At 35.5% G+C, this 17,238-nt stretch overlaps 1 protein-coding gene across 2 annotated transcripts in view; it reads left to right on the top strand.

The window, feature by feature from the left end:
• The window catches only part of LOC126758933 (uncharacterized protein DDB_G0283357-like), a 101,514-nt gene that overhangs the window by 77,256 nt on the left and 7,020 nt on the right, over positions 1-17,238 (top strand). For both annotated transcript variants that reach the window (XM_050473407.1, XM_050473408.1), the window contains exon 3: positions 6,811-7,044. In XM_050473407.1, coding sequence (XP_050329364.1) covers positions 6,811-7,044 — 234 coding nt within the window. The remainder of the gene's footprint in view (positions 1-6,810; positions 7,045-17,238) is intronic.

Here is a 17,238-nt window from a genome sequence, read left to right as displayed (position 1 = left end):
TTAGTGCGCCTGATTGAAGATAATGATTTTGTATGCTATTTTTTACATTTACCCAACGAGCGAAAGAGGTCACTAAAAGTGTGGCTAATGCGCAGTAAGAAAAGCTTCATACAAACATACTTACACATGTAGTTGCTTATTTTCTTTCTTTTCACACTTTAATAAGATTTGCTTTTACTGATTACAGTAAATGCTTTGTTTTTCATCTGCTTCTGTGTAATGATCTCTTTCTCTTTCGCCAATGCAAATGAAGACGCACGAAAAGAAGAAATTGAATGCTTATGTTATCTCATTGGTAAAATAATAAAAATTATATTGAAATATTTTGATGCTCAGCAAATTTTCTGTCTTTTTAAATTTTTTCGAAAATAGCTTGGAATATTAGTTGCGTTCCAGGTTCCAGAGATTAGACAGTTTCGCACTCAGATCATTTCTAACAGAAATATGGGTAAGCTCAAGATCATTTTTATTGTTCTTTTTTGTTTTTTGGCACTAAAAAAGGCGTGCGTCTAGTAGTAGTGTAGAATGAAAAAAATAAACTCGTAAAAATCACAAAAATATATTACAATCAAGTATTTTGTAGAGATTTGAAATTTGCCTAACTAACCAATCGAGTCGAACAGTGGATATCACTTAAATAAAATTTACAAAAGTTTGTATGAAGAACACGATCATTAACTACCAAATTGCATAAGTTTTAAGAAAGCTATAAATTGTTTGAATACCAAATTACGTCATCACCCACTATCTTTCCAAGAATTCTGAACTCATTCCTATGAAAAGCCTTTTCAAACATTACCGACATCTAGAGAACAGGGGATTCTAGTGCTTCCTACTGCCCAGCCGAGCTTTTCTAACTGACTGTACAATTATTTTCGGGTCTATACACATATAGTTCAATTACTAATGGATTCTACACCGCGCCGGTTTTATACTATTATTTTTTTGCTTTTAAACCCTGAACAGGGTATATTAAGTTTGTCACGATGTTTGTAACACCCAGAAAGAAGCGTCGGAGACCCTATAAAGTATATATATAAATGATCAGTATGTTGAGCTGAGTCGATTTAATGTCCGTCTGTCGTCCGTCCGTTTGTCCGCCTGTATACATACGAACTAGTCCCTCAGTTTTTAAGATATCGTTTTGAAATTTTGCAAACGTCATTTTCTCTTCAAGAAGCTGCTCATTTGTCGGAACGGCCGATATCGGACGACTATAACATATAGTAGCTGCCATATAAACTGAACGATCGGAATCAAGTTCTTGTATGGAAAACTTTCACATTTGACAATGTATCTTCACCAAATTTGGTATAGATTATTTTCTAAGGCAACAATGTATTGGTCAGAATTGGTCAGATCGGATTACTATAGCATATAGCTTCCATACAAACTGAACACATATTTACTAAAAGAAATGCACCTGTGAAGGGTATATTAGCTTCGGTGCAGCCGAAGGTAACGTTTTTTCTTGTTTTTGTCTACTTAAGGCATCGTGTACTTGTGAGTGATCAGTAAAATCATTCAAGCATACCCTCATTTTAGCAGCATATTTAGGAATTATAATCGATGAACAACCATTAGAAATAGTTTAGGCTTGCAATCACCTAACCAAAAAAATATAAATTATAATGGCTACCCTGAAAATTCGTACAGATGGAAACCGATCTGTACCCGAAAGCTTCATTAGGCACTTCAAAAATATATTATGACTTGCGGCTGAACTTACTGTTTGATTGAGAGCCTAAACAAAGGCGTTGTTTTAAAGAGGTTATTTTTTAATATTTTTTTTTGAATGTAGCGAAAAAATTGTGGAGAAAAAAATTAAATTAATCGAGTTACACGCGATCGCCGACGGCGCTAGAAAAAGGTTCTGCTTCAGTGATTTTGTCCTTTTCCGTGGATTAAAGTTGGTGTACCAACTAGTCAACCATTCATTAACCTCTTTTTTACAGTAACCACATATTATTATATTATTATAAGAAAAAGTATCTTCTTCTTTATTGGCGTGACACCGCTTTCGCGGTTATAACCGAGCTTACAATAGCCAGTAGTTCTTCCTTTTCGCTGTTTGCATATAAAGTATCGGATATGTTAAATAAATTTCGCTCACAATTTAGAAAAACGTTTTGATTTTAAAATGTTTTTGTTAGTAATATAATTAATGCATCCTGTTCGCAGAAAATTTTTAAGCTTTACTTTAAGCATATTAAACTGATATAGAGCAGCGGGCAAATTCTTAATAGTGTGCAAACGTAGAAGAGAAATTTTTAAAAAGTGTGCGATATCGCCTTTAAAAAAATATTATTTTATGCCATAAAAGCCCCAACAGTAAATTAAACAAATCACACTAATTGTTTAACTAATTTCAATGAATTATAAATATATCCAAAAAATTTATGAGGAATTTAGCCGGTCAAAAACTTAGTTGTGTAACAAATTAAATTTCAGCAAAAAGGTAGTAAAGTATTTTTTTTTACTTTTTTTTCAAATTGGATATTGTCTTTTTATGATATTAGTATTTAGTTGCGAGACAACAAGTTTTTGGCATCTTTAGATGGAAATATGCTCCCATCAGCCTCCCTAGTTGCGTGATCGATGGGCTACTGACTCATTGACATCAGTAAGCAAACTTTCGATGGGGTTGATATCAAGAAACTATAGCAGCAATTCCATTACCTTGACATTCCTTTCCTCAAACCATCTTTTAGCAACTTTATTTGTATGCTTGGGATCGTTGTCCTGCTGGAACGTCCAAACAAGCGGTATTTCTGAACTGGCATACGGCAGCATGGTTTTGTGGAGTATTTCGACGGTCTTACACCTTGCCAAGAAAAGCATGTCCAAACCCTGATACTCGCACCTCCATGTTTTCAGGTTTTTTGTATATTTCGGCTGATATTCGGTATTGGGTCTTACACATGGCGATCCCTTTGGGCCATACTTAACAATCTTCGATTCGTCCGACCATAAAATGTTCTCCCAATATGTCAAAGATCAATTTAAATATTCTTTGGCAAATCGAAGCCTCTGTTCAACATGCGTTTTAGACAATAACGGCACTTTTCTTGGACTGTGGGCACTCAGGTCGTGATCGCGCAAACGCCCGCGTACAGGCAACTTTGTATGTACATTAAAGACAACTTTTATCTCTGTAGCAGCTGCAAATGGAAACTGCTTTGAGTATCCGACAATGGAATTGACTTCTCTCACTGACCTTACTGGTATACTTCCACGTTTTTTATTACTTGGTTGGCACCTGATAGTGTTACGTATCATTGTGAGCGTACAATTCTTATTTTTCGACCATGCTAAATGAATACCAATAAAATTTTAACATAAAAACTAAAAATTTCTGTTAAATAATATGAATCTCAGCGTTATTTTTAAATTTTCACAAAAACTCCGGATAATTTTAATTTTTAAACACTTTTCTCACGCACTATTAAGATTTTGACTTACCGAAAATGGCAATTTTTATTTAATTATGCTTCCTTTTTTTGCTTCATTATTATTTTTTGGTTCACAAACATAAATATGCCTCTGAAAGTTATTGTAAACGTATACTATAAACTTTTCACATTAACAACTCCCCATAATTCATATCTACATATCCTCTATAAGTTATAAAATCCGCCCAAGAAAATTCGAAATTGACCTACAATAGCTAATGGAATGTCACATATTTAACAAACCACAAAAACTACAAATAAATGACGGATAATACATATCATACATGCGAGATATATGGCATAGCCCTTCCTTACTTGTTTGCTTTATTATTTTTTTTTTGGTTCACAAACATAAATATGCCTCTGAAAGTTATTGTAAACTTATACACAAACCAAAAATTCATATCTACATATCATCAATGAAAAAAACAGAATGTCACATAAACAAACCACAAAAACTACAAATAAATGAGTACATAAAAAAAATCTAAAAATATATTTTCGTACAAGAAACCAGTGCGAGAAATGAGATTGCGCTAGCCGACCACAAAATAAAATTGTAGGAACAAATTCAAACTAGACCTTGGCTGCGCTTTTCACGAAAAGCAAATTCATATTTTAGCAAAAAAAACCGTTAGCATGCGCCTGGCTGTGCATGTGCGTTGTTGTTGCAGTCATAGCAGCCATGATCTTGATTCGCAACCGGTATGCGTGCACCGGCTACGCCACAAAGGCGCACGACATGCAACAACAAACACAAACTAATAACGAATGCAAACAGGATCAACTGGAAACCAAATGAGCGCCTCATGTATGTGTGTGTGCGCATATGTGTGTAGCTAACTTGCACCGGTGCAAACCAGATGCGCTCATCAACTAGACTCTGCGCCACTTTGAACTGCCACTACAACTATTTACTCCTTAATGTCAATGTATTATTGTTGTTGTTGTTTACAGCGCAGCAACATATTAGTTGAAAATGGCAAGAGCACTCCACACATGCAAAGGCAATGGAAGTGCGCACAGGTTCACATAATTTGCAATAAAAAATGTAAAAAAAGTGTAAAAAAATTGTTGTACAACAACACAAAAGATATTAGCAGTCAATTTACTGTGATCACGCACAAGGAACAAACATTGCTGAGCGCATTTGCCGCAACTTAAAGAGAAGTTTGTTGCCAGCGGTGCATCGACGCTGGCCGCTTGCCGCTGGCACTTTTAGGTGAACGCATGCCATTGCATAGAGAATTTGCAAATTTAATTAAAAATAATTGCAGCCAAACGCAAACATAGTAGCACAGGTATTGCGCAGAAGTGGCATCGGCAGGCCAATCCAAAAGCAAGCACACATACAAACATACATTTCATATATTTTTAATGAAGACATGGAAAATGTTGCTTTGCGCTATTTTTAGTGGGCAGTTGTTGATTTGTTACGAAAGATGGCCTTGGCCGCCCATTTATTTTGCTACGGGCGTACCAATTTTGTCCAAAAAAATTTGCTAATTAAAATAAAAATTAATTAAGTCAGCCAAATTTGTGGGCGCCAATAGAAGAATGCAGTTTAAACTTTGTTTTATTTCTAAATTGATTAAAGCTAGCTGCAGCACATACTCATATAACGCATATTAAATGGCATTCAAATATTGACCGCTTAGTGTGGATTGTGGTATTACTGCATCATCGGGCGTTATCTTTCTTTCCGAAATTAGATAAAATCGACGCGGACGATCTTTATTTCCAACAAGACCGTGCACCGCCTCATGTTTCACGTCTGTGCATGAACCCATTGCGTGCAAAGTTTGGCGACTCGTTAAGAGGTTTCATGGTTTTAGGGGTTTTAAAACATCAATTTTTTTTATTGTCTTATTAAATTCTACAATACCTATAGAATATTTTCCTAAATTTTCAAGTTGATCTGAGTAATAGTTTCGGAGATACAGCCTTGAGAACTTGTGCGCTCGAGACTACCTAGGCTAAGTGCCCCGTCTATAAAACCGTTTTTATCGAGACTGTGTTTTTGTAGTTGATTGGGAAGATTTCTCGAGAACTACTTAACCGATCTTCATGAAATTTTACACAGATCTTTGAGATACAATTCTTAAAGACATGGTCGAAGGATTTTTTTTGATTACAACTATTTAAAAAAAAAAAAAATTGTCGCAAAATTTTAATTCCCTCCGGAAAGGGTGTCGCAATGACCGAGTTTAAAATTTTTTTCTAAAAATTTCAGAATTTCTGAGTTAATAGGGTATGTTTGTAACAATAAAAAATTCTAATAAAATATTTCATTTTATATGAGAAAAAAATTTTGAAAAAGGCTGTTTTTTACCCGAGGAAAGTCATGTATCCCCTTAATTTCGAGAAATTGCCACCAAGATCATGCCATTTAACGTCTCTAGATTATTTTCTCTGTGGGTATGTTAAAGATTCAATCAACCATAAACGCTCGAGAAGCTCGAAGTGCATATAGCCAAAATCTATCCGAAATACAACATAGGGTCATCGAAAATTTCTACCATAAGGAATATAACATTAGAAAAACAATTGATTTCAACTGCAATTTCGACGAAAATATACAAGTTAAACAAAGAGAATACTACGGATATAATGAAATTTTTAAGACTGTTTGTGTGAAGTGTTTCTCTCGCTACTAAATTGTCGTTTGAAAATGTTAAACTAAAAATTAAAAAAGAAGAATCGAGATATTCGAATAGAATATGATACCATAAACTCCCCAAACCTGACAAAACTGTCTAATTAATTACACAGTACAACAGCTAATCTGGGGGGTGAGAAGTTCCAAGTCAGGGTGATGGTACTAGGTCAGTATAGTAAAACCCTCAAAGGGTTTGGCGTTCGTATGTGTCAGTTTTTTTTTTTGACCTTTTAAATATTTTCTTATGTTATAGTGAACGAAAATTGGGTACCAAATATAGTTTGTAAAAGCTGCTACAACCGTCTAATGGATTGGAAAAATAGATAATAGTGGTTCGTGAGTTATGTTAAACTACGTTTTTGCCAAAATGTTACAACTAAGCGAAAAAACATCAAGATAAGGAAAAAATTTAAAAGGTCATAAAAAAAACTCACACATACGAACGCCAAACCCTTTGAGGGTTTTACTATACTGACCTAGTACCATCACCCTGACTTGGAATTTCTCACCCCCCAGACAATAATCCTCCACAGTGTTATACATATGCCAGTAAAATGATTCTCAACATTTTAGTATGTCACCATACTTACATAGTTCCTTTACCTATAATATTTGTTTAATACAACAGCTATATAAATATAGACAAATAGTGTTCATATTAACTAATTTACTAATTTTACTTTTTTTCTATTTTTACAGAACTTCAAGGAAAAGGATGCCGGCAAGGTGGTGCTCTACACCACGAGTATGGGTATTATACGTGACACATATGCCAAATGTGCGAATGTCAAGCAGATATTGCGTACGCTGCTTGTGAAATTCGAAGAACGAGATGTCTTCATGAGCATCGAGTATCAGCAAGAGATAAAGGAGCGAATGCACTCGGAAGCGATAAAAGTACCTCAACTCTTTGTGGAAGGCCAACACATTGGTGTAAGTATACATTTACAATAAAAATTAAATAAAACAAGAAAAAACGTTAGCTTCGGTTGCATCGAAACTATTATACCCTTCGCAAGAAAACAAGCTTAGGAACGTTCAGTTTGCATGGCGCCATATGTTACAATGGTCCGACAACTTTCGATAAATGAGTAGCTTCGTGGAGATAAAAGGCCATGTGCAAAGTCTCATATCGATATCTCAAAAACTTAGGGACGGACGAACACACAAATAGACAGACATAACTAAAACAACTCAGCTCATCACGCGGATCGTTTAAGTATATATATGTATACATACATATGTATATATATATTTCATAGATTTGGCGATGCTTCCTACTAGGTGTTACAAAATTTGTGTCAAACTTAATACCTCTTACACCTTGCATAAGTCGTATACCCTGTTGGAGGTATGAAGATTTAAATAAAACAAACGGCTTCCAAAAGTCACGTACTTATATGTCGCTATACATACATATGCATTGTCCGGACATTTGTCACAGAAGTTGGGGCACGTTGCAATAATAAATTATAATAAAATTTCCGCGCTGACAACTTGCAACTCCACAATTTTGATGCGCAGCGTTGCATTTGGCATTTTCGTGGTAAACATTTGCCAGCAAAGGGCCAAATATTGTTGTTGTGGATTTTCTTTTTCTTTCATTTTGTTTTGCTACAGATGTTGCAATAATATACTTGTAGTTTTTTGCTTGCAAGCATTTTCTTCCAGCAAGCATGGTAACGGTTGTTCAGTAGTAATAAGCCGTACAATAACAACCTTAAAAAATTGCTGCCTCAACTGAAGCTGACGTTTGAATGAAGACAAAAGTAAAACCATAAAGGTGAATAAGTCACGAAGTGGCTGCTGCACATCACTCCTCCCCGCTTATGCAGCGTCCTCCTTTGCCGCACATGCAAGGCCAAAACGTGTGTCGCAGCAAGGCGCGCTGCTGTAATTATCTGCAAGGGAACGCTGGTCGCATTTGTCGCGCTCTTTTGTCTTCAAAGAGTTGTTTGCAGACTTGTCTGACATGTGTCAACATGTAGCCAAACACATTTATGAATTTCTATGCACTTAAAAATGTTGTATATACAGGGTGACTCCACAGAAATTCTATAGCGTATGATGCCACCTAAGTTTTTCAACACGCAACATGCCTTCGAGAGTTAAAGTTATAAGTGGATCACGCCAAATCTGAGCTGAGTATCGTCCTCAGACCCCATGAAAGGAAACGCAAAGAAAACTTTCAAGGCTGTGGTGTTTGACTGGACTATTTATCTGCTGAAGGAAAAACCAACGAAATAGATCTTATGCTAACGTGACGAACTCAATGAACTGAGCTTTTTTTTTAAGTAGGAAGAAGCATCATAAGCCGAAGTGCGTAACTTTAATCCGCTAAACCTAACCTACTCCCAACTCCAGACTCTCCCACGGAACCTCCTGATTAGGTATTACTTCGTGATAAGACAATTAAGTCTCCTCTATGGCACGGACTGACGGACGCCTATTCTGCTCTATATGTCTAAGTTTTGTCATGATTGACGCTGCCGCTTCACTGTCAGCATTCCAGTTCTCAGTGGACTGGCACATAAGTGTCGTCAAATTTTCCACCGCAAAACTACCACCGAGTGTAGTTTTAAGTGTTTCCCTTGTACTTAAAACGCGAGGGCAATAAAAGAATACATGCACGGAGTCTTCTAAGCACTCTGAACACGTCGGACAATTCGGACTAAAGTCGTGCTGGAATCTATACAAGTAGCTTCTAAAGCACCCATGCCCACTTAGTATTTGGGTTAGGTGGAAATCCAGGTCCCCATGTCGTCTGTCGATCCAGGAATGGATCACCGGTATTAGTCTGTAGGTCCACCATCCTTTAAGTGAGGTTTGCCACCGCTGCTGCCATATCGTTAAGCTTTTCACTCTCTCTTCTCTTTTGGCTCCTATAGATGGCTCTGATAATTTGTAAGCTCGTTCGTATTCGTCACCCTGGATGTCAATGGGCATCATACTGGCTATTACTTCAGCAGCATCACTTGAAATTGTTCGGAAAGCGCTGATAACTCTTAGTGCCGATAGCGTGTACACTGTGTTTATTTGTCTGGCATACGCTTTGATGCCTAGTGCTTGGATCCATATTGGAGCCGCATATAACATAACCGATCTCATTACCTTTGCGAGTAAAAAACGCCTGTTGGAACGCACGCAGCCTTTATTTGCCATCAATGAATGAGCTATGTCCATCTGTCTGTATATACGCGAACCAGTTCGTCAGTTTTGAGATACCGCTCTGAAATTTTGCACACGTTCTTTTCTTCCCAAGAAGCTGATGATTTGTCAGAACCGTCGGTATCCGCTAGCATATAGTTGGCATTTGATCGGAGCTAACGTTTTTCTTCTTTCGTTCATTGAAATAACTCTTCATGAATCACCCTTTAGGTACTACATTTACATTAACAATACGATTTTATTGCATTATTTCAATTGCAACACTAAATAACTTGATTTGAGCTAGCTAACCTACGTGGTTTGCTAATTGTTTTGAATTCTCGTATTTTTTCAATGCACAACAAGCACCCATTGTCAGAGAGTTAGTAATAATGCTTTGAGCTGAGATAGTTTCGGAAAGTTTGGAATTCTTCGCGAAAAGGCTTCAAATTGGGTACAATTGGCAACCGTTTTAGGGCAGTGATTATAGCCTATAATTTATAGGGCCTCATTAGTAATGATTAGTATGAGTCATTACTACTATGAAGCAGCACTATAGCAGGGAACATATTTCTTTGAATGCGACATTTGACAGGCAATGGCAAACCGCTGATTGTATTTCTGCATGAAAAATATTCTAATAAAATCTATCAGGCGTTCAGAGGCAGCTTAATATCTTAGACCCGAATAAACGCAACGACCCACCTAGCCCCAGCATATTGGATATCGATCCCTATTTGAAAACATGGATCCAAGGGCCTTTATCTTGCGTCTGCAGACTGCTAGCAGTCAATTAGTAGGTGTTCTGGAGCTTTAGGCCCATGTTATATACATAAGTGTTTCTTGAGCTTACAGTGGCCAGTGTAGAACGCAACAAGTAGCCTGACTTTGTCCTAGGAAGATTGATTACATATTTAAACCTGTTGAGATTATAACCCCCCTTTAGCAATTTGACATGCCTTGGAGTTGTTGCCAATACCTCTCTATGCCTACTCCTTTTCCCCTGCGAAGGGTTCAGGTCCTACCATATTAGTGGATGCTGATGAGGTGCAGTTGGTTACGTTTCGTTAGACTATTCAGCCGTTCTCTACACTCCTTCACCAGCAGCGTTATGATCTCGTAGGCAGAGATTGCTTTAAGGGGGGAGCCTGCTTTAGAAGCTTCAAAAAATCGATTTTTTTTTGGTTAAATTTCTTTAAAAATAATCTAAGAATATGTCCCCAAAGTTTTAGATGGGAATTCGAAATGTTGTCGAAGCTAGAAGGGAAATAGTGATCGAGCGTCTAGCAGATATATGAGCGATTGGGCAGAAAGCGAAAACTTTGACGCGCGATTTCTCGGTTTTTCATTTTTACGATTTTTGGTAATTGACGGGCAGGATAGAAAAAAAACTAAACGTCCTATGGAATTGAGGCAAAGTTTATTATCTTTGGCATTAAATTATCTTCTATTTAAACTAAAAAAAACTAAGAAAAGTCAAGTTTGAACATATTTTTTTAAACAACATAAAGTAAAATTTGTTTGGTCAAAAACCACTTTTTTTCAATTTTTAAAAAAATTTGTAAAATTTTACACTTTTTTTTGGAATTTTTTTAGTTTAACTAGAAGATAAATTATAAGAAAATATGAATCTCTTTACATTTTTTGTTTCCAATAGAAATTGCGACCTGCATCCTGCCCGCCGTCCGACAAATGCACATGCGAGATGCATCGGGCAATTGCTTCCCAAAGGCAGAATGTCAAAGATTTCGTATCCAAAAAAATTGTGAATGATGTTTAAATATATAACTATAAACCCTAGAAATTTCGCTTTAATCAATTATATCTTTCCCTCCCAAAAAAATCCTCAAAAAAATCGATTTTTTGAAGCCTCTAAAGCAGGCTCTCCCCTTAAGTGCCGCTTGACTGTCGCTAAGTATGGTTATACGTTCGTTGCGATAATTGCGTTGGAGGTTTAACTCTACGTACCGACTTAAGGTAAAGACTTCTGCTTGAAAAATGCTCGGAAAACTTCCGACAGGTATGGAGTGTTTGGTGCGTAGGCCTGCGACTCCTGTACCAATTCCCTCCGACATTTTCAAGCCGTCGGTGTACTACTTGGATTGTGCTATCCCTAAGCAGTAACTCGAGAATAAAATTATTCCACTCAGTCTTACTGCTAAGGGTAACCTTGAACTTTTTTGTGAACTTTATCAAACTCTTTTTTCTGACTTTCAAGTGGATGGTGGATATAACCCCTAACTAGTTTGGCATTAGAACATTAAGGATCAATAATCCGAGATACCTTTATGAGATTAGGTGAAAAAGATTACGTTATGGAAGTTAATACCTAAATTAGACATTTTCCCCCCTACTGATAACGAGGATATCCGTCTGTACAAATGGCTTTAATGTGGATATATTGGGTAATAAAGTACAAAACATCAATGAAATTAGAAACGCATTTACCATTATCATAAGGTAATTTAAAAAGGTAATTTTAAAAACTTATTTTCCATACAGGAAGTGTGGTACTAGCTTAACAAGGTGTTATAGCCCCTTGCTATTAAATTCTTGTAGGCTAGCCAAATTAATTTATACCAGCTTCTTGCTGGATTCGCTATTTAAAAAATGCTTTACGATTTAGCTTGCACTTTCAAAATCGAAGACTTATGTACAGTTATTGTCATTTTAAAGTACGTACTTAAAGGCGTATCAAGTGTCTGCCAATTCACTATCATAAACCTCGTCGCAAAACAAATAAATCACTCATATTCTTTACAAGTCATACAACTATACATTGGTACGGATATGGAACTAATAGACTGTCTAATGGATTGCAATTTCCATTGCATTTTCAAAAGCGTAAATTGCGAAAACCTCATTTTTGCACAATTATTTCTAACACCTCATTGCGTGCTGATGCGATTCTTTTGTTGCGCCAGTCACCAATGAAAAATAACTAGCAAGAAATGCCAGAAGAAGACAATTGGTAAGCAACCATTAAATCTGCAGCTGCAACTGCAGTGTTTGTTATTATTGCAACAGCAGATATTTATGGTATTTAGTCTCGGACAAATTAAACAAGTAGGCATGCGCAGTTATGACACACACACACATACTATATAAACACTAGCACACAGTGAATCATTATGCATTGTAGCGAGTCAATGTTGCAGCAGCGAGCTGTCAGTGTCCGATCTTACCACACTTACATATTGTTGTTGCTGCAAATTTTACTTTTTCGCATTTTATTTGTTTTTTTTTTTTTAGTTCTTCGCAATAACTAAGCGTTTTGTATCAAGCTGAAAATGCGTTGCGACCACTTGACATCCTTTCGCATAGACACGCTTCTCAACCCGCTCTCGACTTTCGAGTATTGTTGTGGCTTTTCAGTTTTGTTTTTTTTTTCACTTATTCAAGCATTATCTTGTTGTCGACACACTCTTGGAAGCATACAAAGTTGCACAATGAAAATCGATCATAAAAATAAGTTTATAGACGCTAATAAAACAACACTTTCTGACGATTAGTTGGACGTCGCAAAAAATATTATTGAGTCTAAGAAACGAGTTTGCGAAATATTCCTCATAAAATGTATATACATATGTATGTATATGAGAAGACAATATGAAATGTGGTATTGGTATATACTTACAAATTTAATTTCTTGATTGCAAGTAAAAAGCAAGGATTAGGGATTAATGATGCCGAAGCGAAATGGGGAAGCAGAAGTTAAAAAATAACGATGTCTTGAAACACAAATGAAATTATATGCAAAACATATTGTGTTGAAAGCCGAAAATTTCAAATAAATGCAGGGTATCGCTTAATGAAACCGAACATTTTATACTTTTACAACTTGCAAATTCCTTCAGGTAAATATGGGAGTTGGGGGTAGTATTGAACCGATTTTATCTATTTTTCCCAGTTACACATACTATTAACATAGCACATATTTAAAAAATGCTTCCTGCCCAATCAAACAAAATCAACTTAAAACCGAATCAAACTTGGTTTATTACACAAAAAGGCTGTCACAAACAAAGCCAGGATATTTTTAGGAAACCGCCAAATACTAATTATTTAAGCTCACTTGAGTATCTTTGATCTTTAACCAATAATGTTGCGATTTATTCAACACAAAGAGTAAGAAATGTTTACTATAAAGAATCTTAATTAAAAATCTAGAACTATTACGCGGAGACATCTACTACATAACGCCATGGACTTAACCCCAATCTTTATGGCGAAATATTGATTAATTTATAATGTTGGGAACTATAAAGAATATATATGGTACAATAATTTGTAGAATCTATGCCCCATCATGGAGAATGGCCTAATTTTCAGATGGTTTTTTTAAATTTCGAAATATTTGAAATGTCGCGCTATTATTTATTTTATTATACCTCCGAAGGCAACGTCGGAGACGGAGACTATACGAGAGCTAACTCGATTTAGCAATGTTCGTCTGTCTTTCCTTCAATATATACGCGACCTAGCCCCTCTGTTTTTGAAATATCGATTAGAAAATTTGCACACGTTCTTTTCTTCCAAGAATCTGCTCATATGTCGGAACCGCCGATATCGTACCGATTTTGATATAGCTACCATACAAAAAACACAAACCCTTGTGTGGGAAAATATTTTATTTGACAAAATATCTGACGCAAATTTGGCATAGACTATTATCTAAGCAATCACAATGATATCTGAACAAATTATTGGGGCCACTCTAGAATATAGTTGTCTGCAAATAGTGTTTATAGCCCTGATACTATAACAACCAGCTTTGGGTAATAGAAGAGGATTTTTGTTCCTTGACTGGGATATTCTTATGCATCCACCTTCTAGTCCAAATCTGGTGCCAAGTAATTACACTTGTTCCAGCCTATGACGAATGTCTTGTAAAAATCGACTGTACTCATTTTTTGTCAAATGGTTTTTATGAGAGTGACATTATAAAATTACTTTCCAAATGGCAACAAATTATCGAATAATAGCCTTGACAGACGGCAGATCCAAACTTGTAGGTGAAAGACGTCAGCTATGCGAGTTTGAAGCTCTCGCAAACAGCTGATTGTAATTTTTATAATATTTTCCATGGAAATGGATAGAAGATAAACATTGCGGTTGTTAGCCGACCAATTGCTACAAAACCATTTTTTATTACAAAAACATTCTTGTTTTATTATTGAGAATTTAAAAAACAGATGTCAGCTTTGCTTGTTTTTCATTTACAATAGATTACAATTAGCCATTTTTAGCAATGTTGCCAACGAAAATGCAACTAACTCTCTAAAATTTTGAAGATTAATTGGGAGTTAGCAACGAAGTTAACTTCACTAATTCCTGAATTAAATGCATTAATCAGGATAAATGCTACCGTCTGTCAATGCTTTTATAAACTTGTGTTTCATCGGCAGTTAAAATGCTCTCCATGAATGTGGGAACGAAATTCGCAAGATCAAGCATGTCCAAAGAGACCTGTTTTAGGTATTCTTTTTGAAAAAAGGAGATTTAGTTTTATAGGAGCGAGTCGAGCAGAAACGCGTTTCATACGCAAAATATCTACAAAATCAATCAAATGTACTCGCGAGAGATGTCGAGCTCTTTTGCCATCTCCCTAACACTTGTCTGACGGTTTTTAACCATCATATTCTTCATGTTTTTAATATTTTCATCAGTTGAAAAAGTTGAAGGTCGTCCAGAACGAGGCATGTCTTCAACGATCTCTCGACCGTTTTTGAATTCTTTGTACCACTACTAGGCTAGTGTTTTTGATAAAACTGAATACCGTAAGCCTTTTCCAACATTCGAAATGATTCCGTACACGAAATTTAGTTAGAAATACAAAATTTGAAACAAATTATTTGTTCGATATTTTTATCCATTGTAAAAATGGCAACGCACTACTGAGGTGTACCGACTTAAGCAGCTGCTGCAACGAAACTGGTTGACAGATCGCGCTCATATTTGGCATCGTAATTATGGACAGTCCTACCAACTTAGAAAAATATTTTTTTTTTTTAAATAATATTCCATTCTATCATTTGTAAACAATAAATGCTACATATGTAAATACCTAAGGTATGATAAAAAAATGTGAAAAACTTTGAAGCAGCTAAAAATACGCAATAATAATATGTTTTTAATTGTAAAGTCATTTACTTTAGAACTATATTAGTTCTTTCTCTATATGACACACAGCAGTAATATTTACTGACACTTCTAACACACTAAGTATTAGAAAAAAACATTTGTTTCTGCTCAGCAAAGCGAAACGACTAGATTGTCAACAAGGAAATCAAAACATAAAAACTCAAAAAAAAAAAAGAAAAAATATTACTTAAGTCATTGTTTCCAAGCAATAATTTTAGAGTTTCTACTGCATGAATTTGAAAGTGAAATCAAAAAAATAAAAAATAAACGGAAATTTTCAATTTCAGTGATATTTGCCGTGGAAGGTAAATATTTGCACGTCGCCGCTGAAGGTGGGGCAGGGGTTTACTGGTGACACTTCAATTTTTGTGCAGCAATTTGCATTAATGAGCACAAGCCTTTCGGATTGCTCAAGGCTGCGAGTGCTTTGCATGCATACACCCATGGAGACATACGTACATACATAAGTACAGTCTTAGGGACGCACTCGCTGCATAGAAATTAAACATTCACATACATACATACATACATATGCATAAATGCATTATACATTAGCGCAATTTTAGCGCATCATTATCTGCCTTTTTCACATTGAACTGTTTTCTTTTTTGCTTTGCCGCCTGAGCGCTCGCCACCTTGTCAGCTTCATGCGCATGCGTGTGAAGTAGTGGTTACCACCCGCTGTTATTAATAATTCAACAAATGTACTGCTACAATTTCCACTGCAAATTCATGCGAGTACCGCAAGGTTTACGCGCTCAGTCCGTTTAAAAATAAAAATGTAATAAAAATAAATGAAATCATAAAAAACGTTCAAATACAGTTGCGCGTGCATTATAAACCTGTTATGTTGACCATAGCACGCATGTACATATGTGTGTAAGTATGTATGTATTTTTTTTAATAAAAAGAGTTGCAATTACCCTCTTGCCGCACTGTCTGCACATACCGTTGCTCTCACTGCCATTATCATGGCCAATATTTAGCAGTAGCTGTGCAATTACACACATTCATATGTATATATATTGTATATTGTTACAACAAAAGTCGAAAACAATCGATGTCTGCGAAAGCAAGTGTTCGTCATCTCGTAATTTACTCACGAGGAAAGTGAAATTGCCGATTACTTGTACAATTGATTTCTTTCCATAACTGAGTATATACATACAAACATATGTATAGCTATGTACATACCGTCATGTCTGTATGTAATTCTCACGAGACCTCAAATTGTTTGCTTAATATGTACTTACTTTTGTAGATATTTTTATTTGCAAGAAGCCTATCTTTTGTTATTCAAAAAACAATATAATAATTATTTCTACATATTTGAAATATTATTGCTGTTAATATAGACTAAAAAACCAAACCAGATAGAGTAGCAATAAATCTAATCTCGATTTATGTAGATAAATGCTGAAATAACCATATTAAATTTTATTTTTGCGCAATAAGTTTAAATTTTAGTAATTAAATTTTAAAAAATAAATTTAAAAAAAGTAATATATATTCGAAGTAGAGAGATATGATATATACTACATATGTAAGTTCTTAACTAAGCATCGTTACCCATTTTTGCTTAAGAGGTCAGTAGGGTAATCTGACCTGTTTTTTTTTTTGACATTTTTTTTCATAGAAATTTTTATTCTGCAATAGAACTTTTTTCAAATATTATGAGGTATATTGTGAAGTGATAAACAAATTTTTTCGGAATTTTTTGATGACATCTGTCGGAGAAATGGCTGCGTGAATGAGATACGTTTTTTCACTTTCGGACACGATTTCTGGATCATCCGAAACACAAAAACCCAATTTATTCTTAAAAAATACGTGAAT

This window comes from Bactrocera neohumeralis, chromosome 5 (assembly GCF_024586455.1).
Source record: "Bactrocera neohumeralis isolate Rockhampton chromosome 5, APGP_CSIRO_Bneo_wtdbg2-racon-allhic-juicebox.fasta_v2, whole genome shotgun sequence".
In the NCBI taxonomy this organism is placed as follows: domain Eukaryota; kingdom Metazoa; phylum Arthropoda; class Insecta; order Diptera; family Tephritidae; genus Bactrocera; species Bactrocera neohumeralis.
Note: the sequence above shows the minus strand (reverse complement) of the source record. Positions and strands in the feature narration are given on the sequence as shown.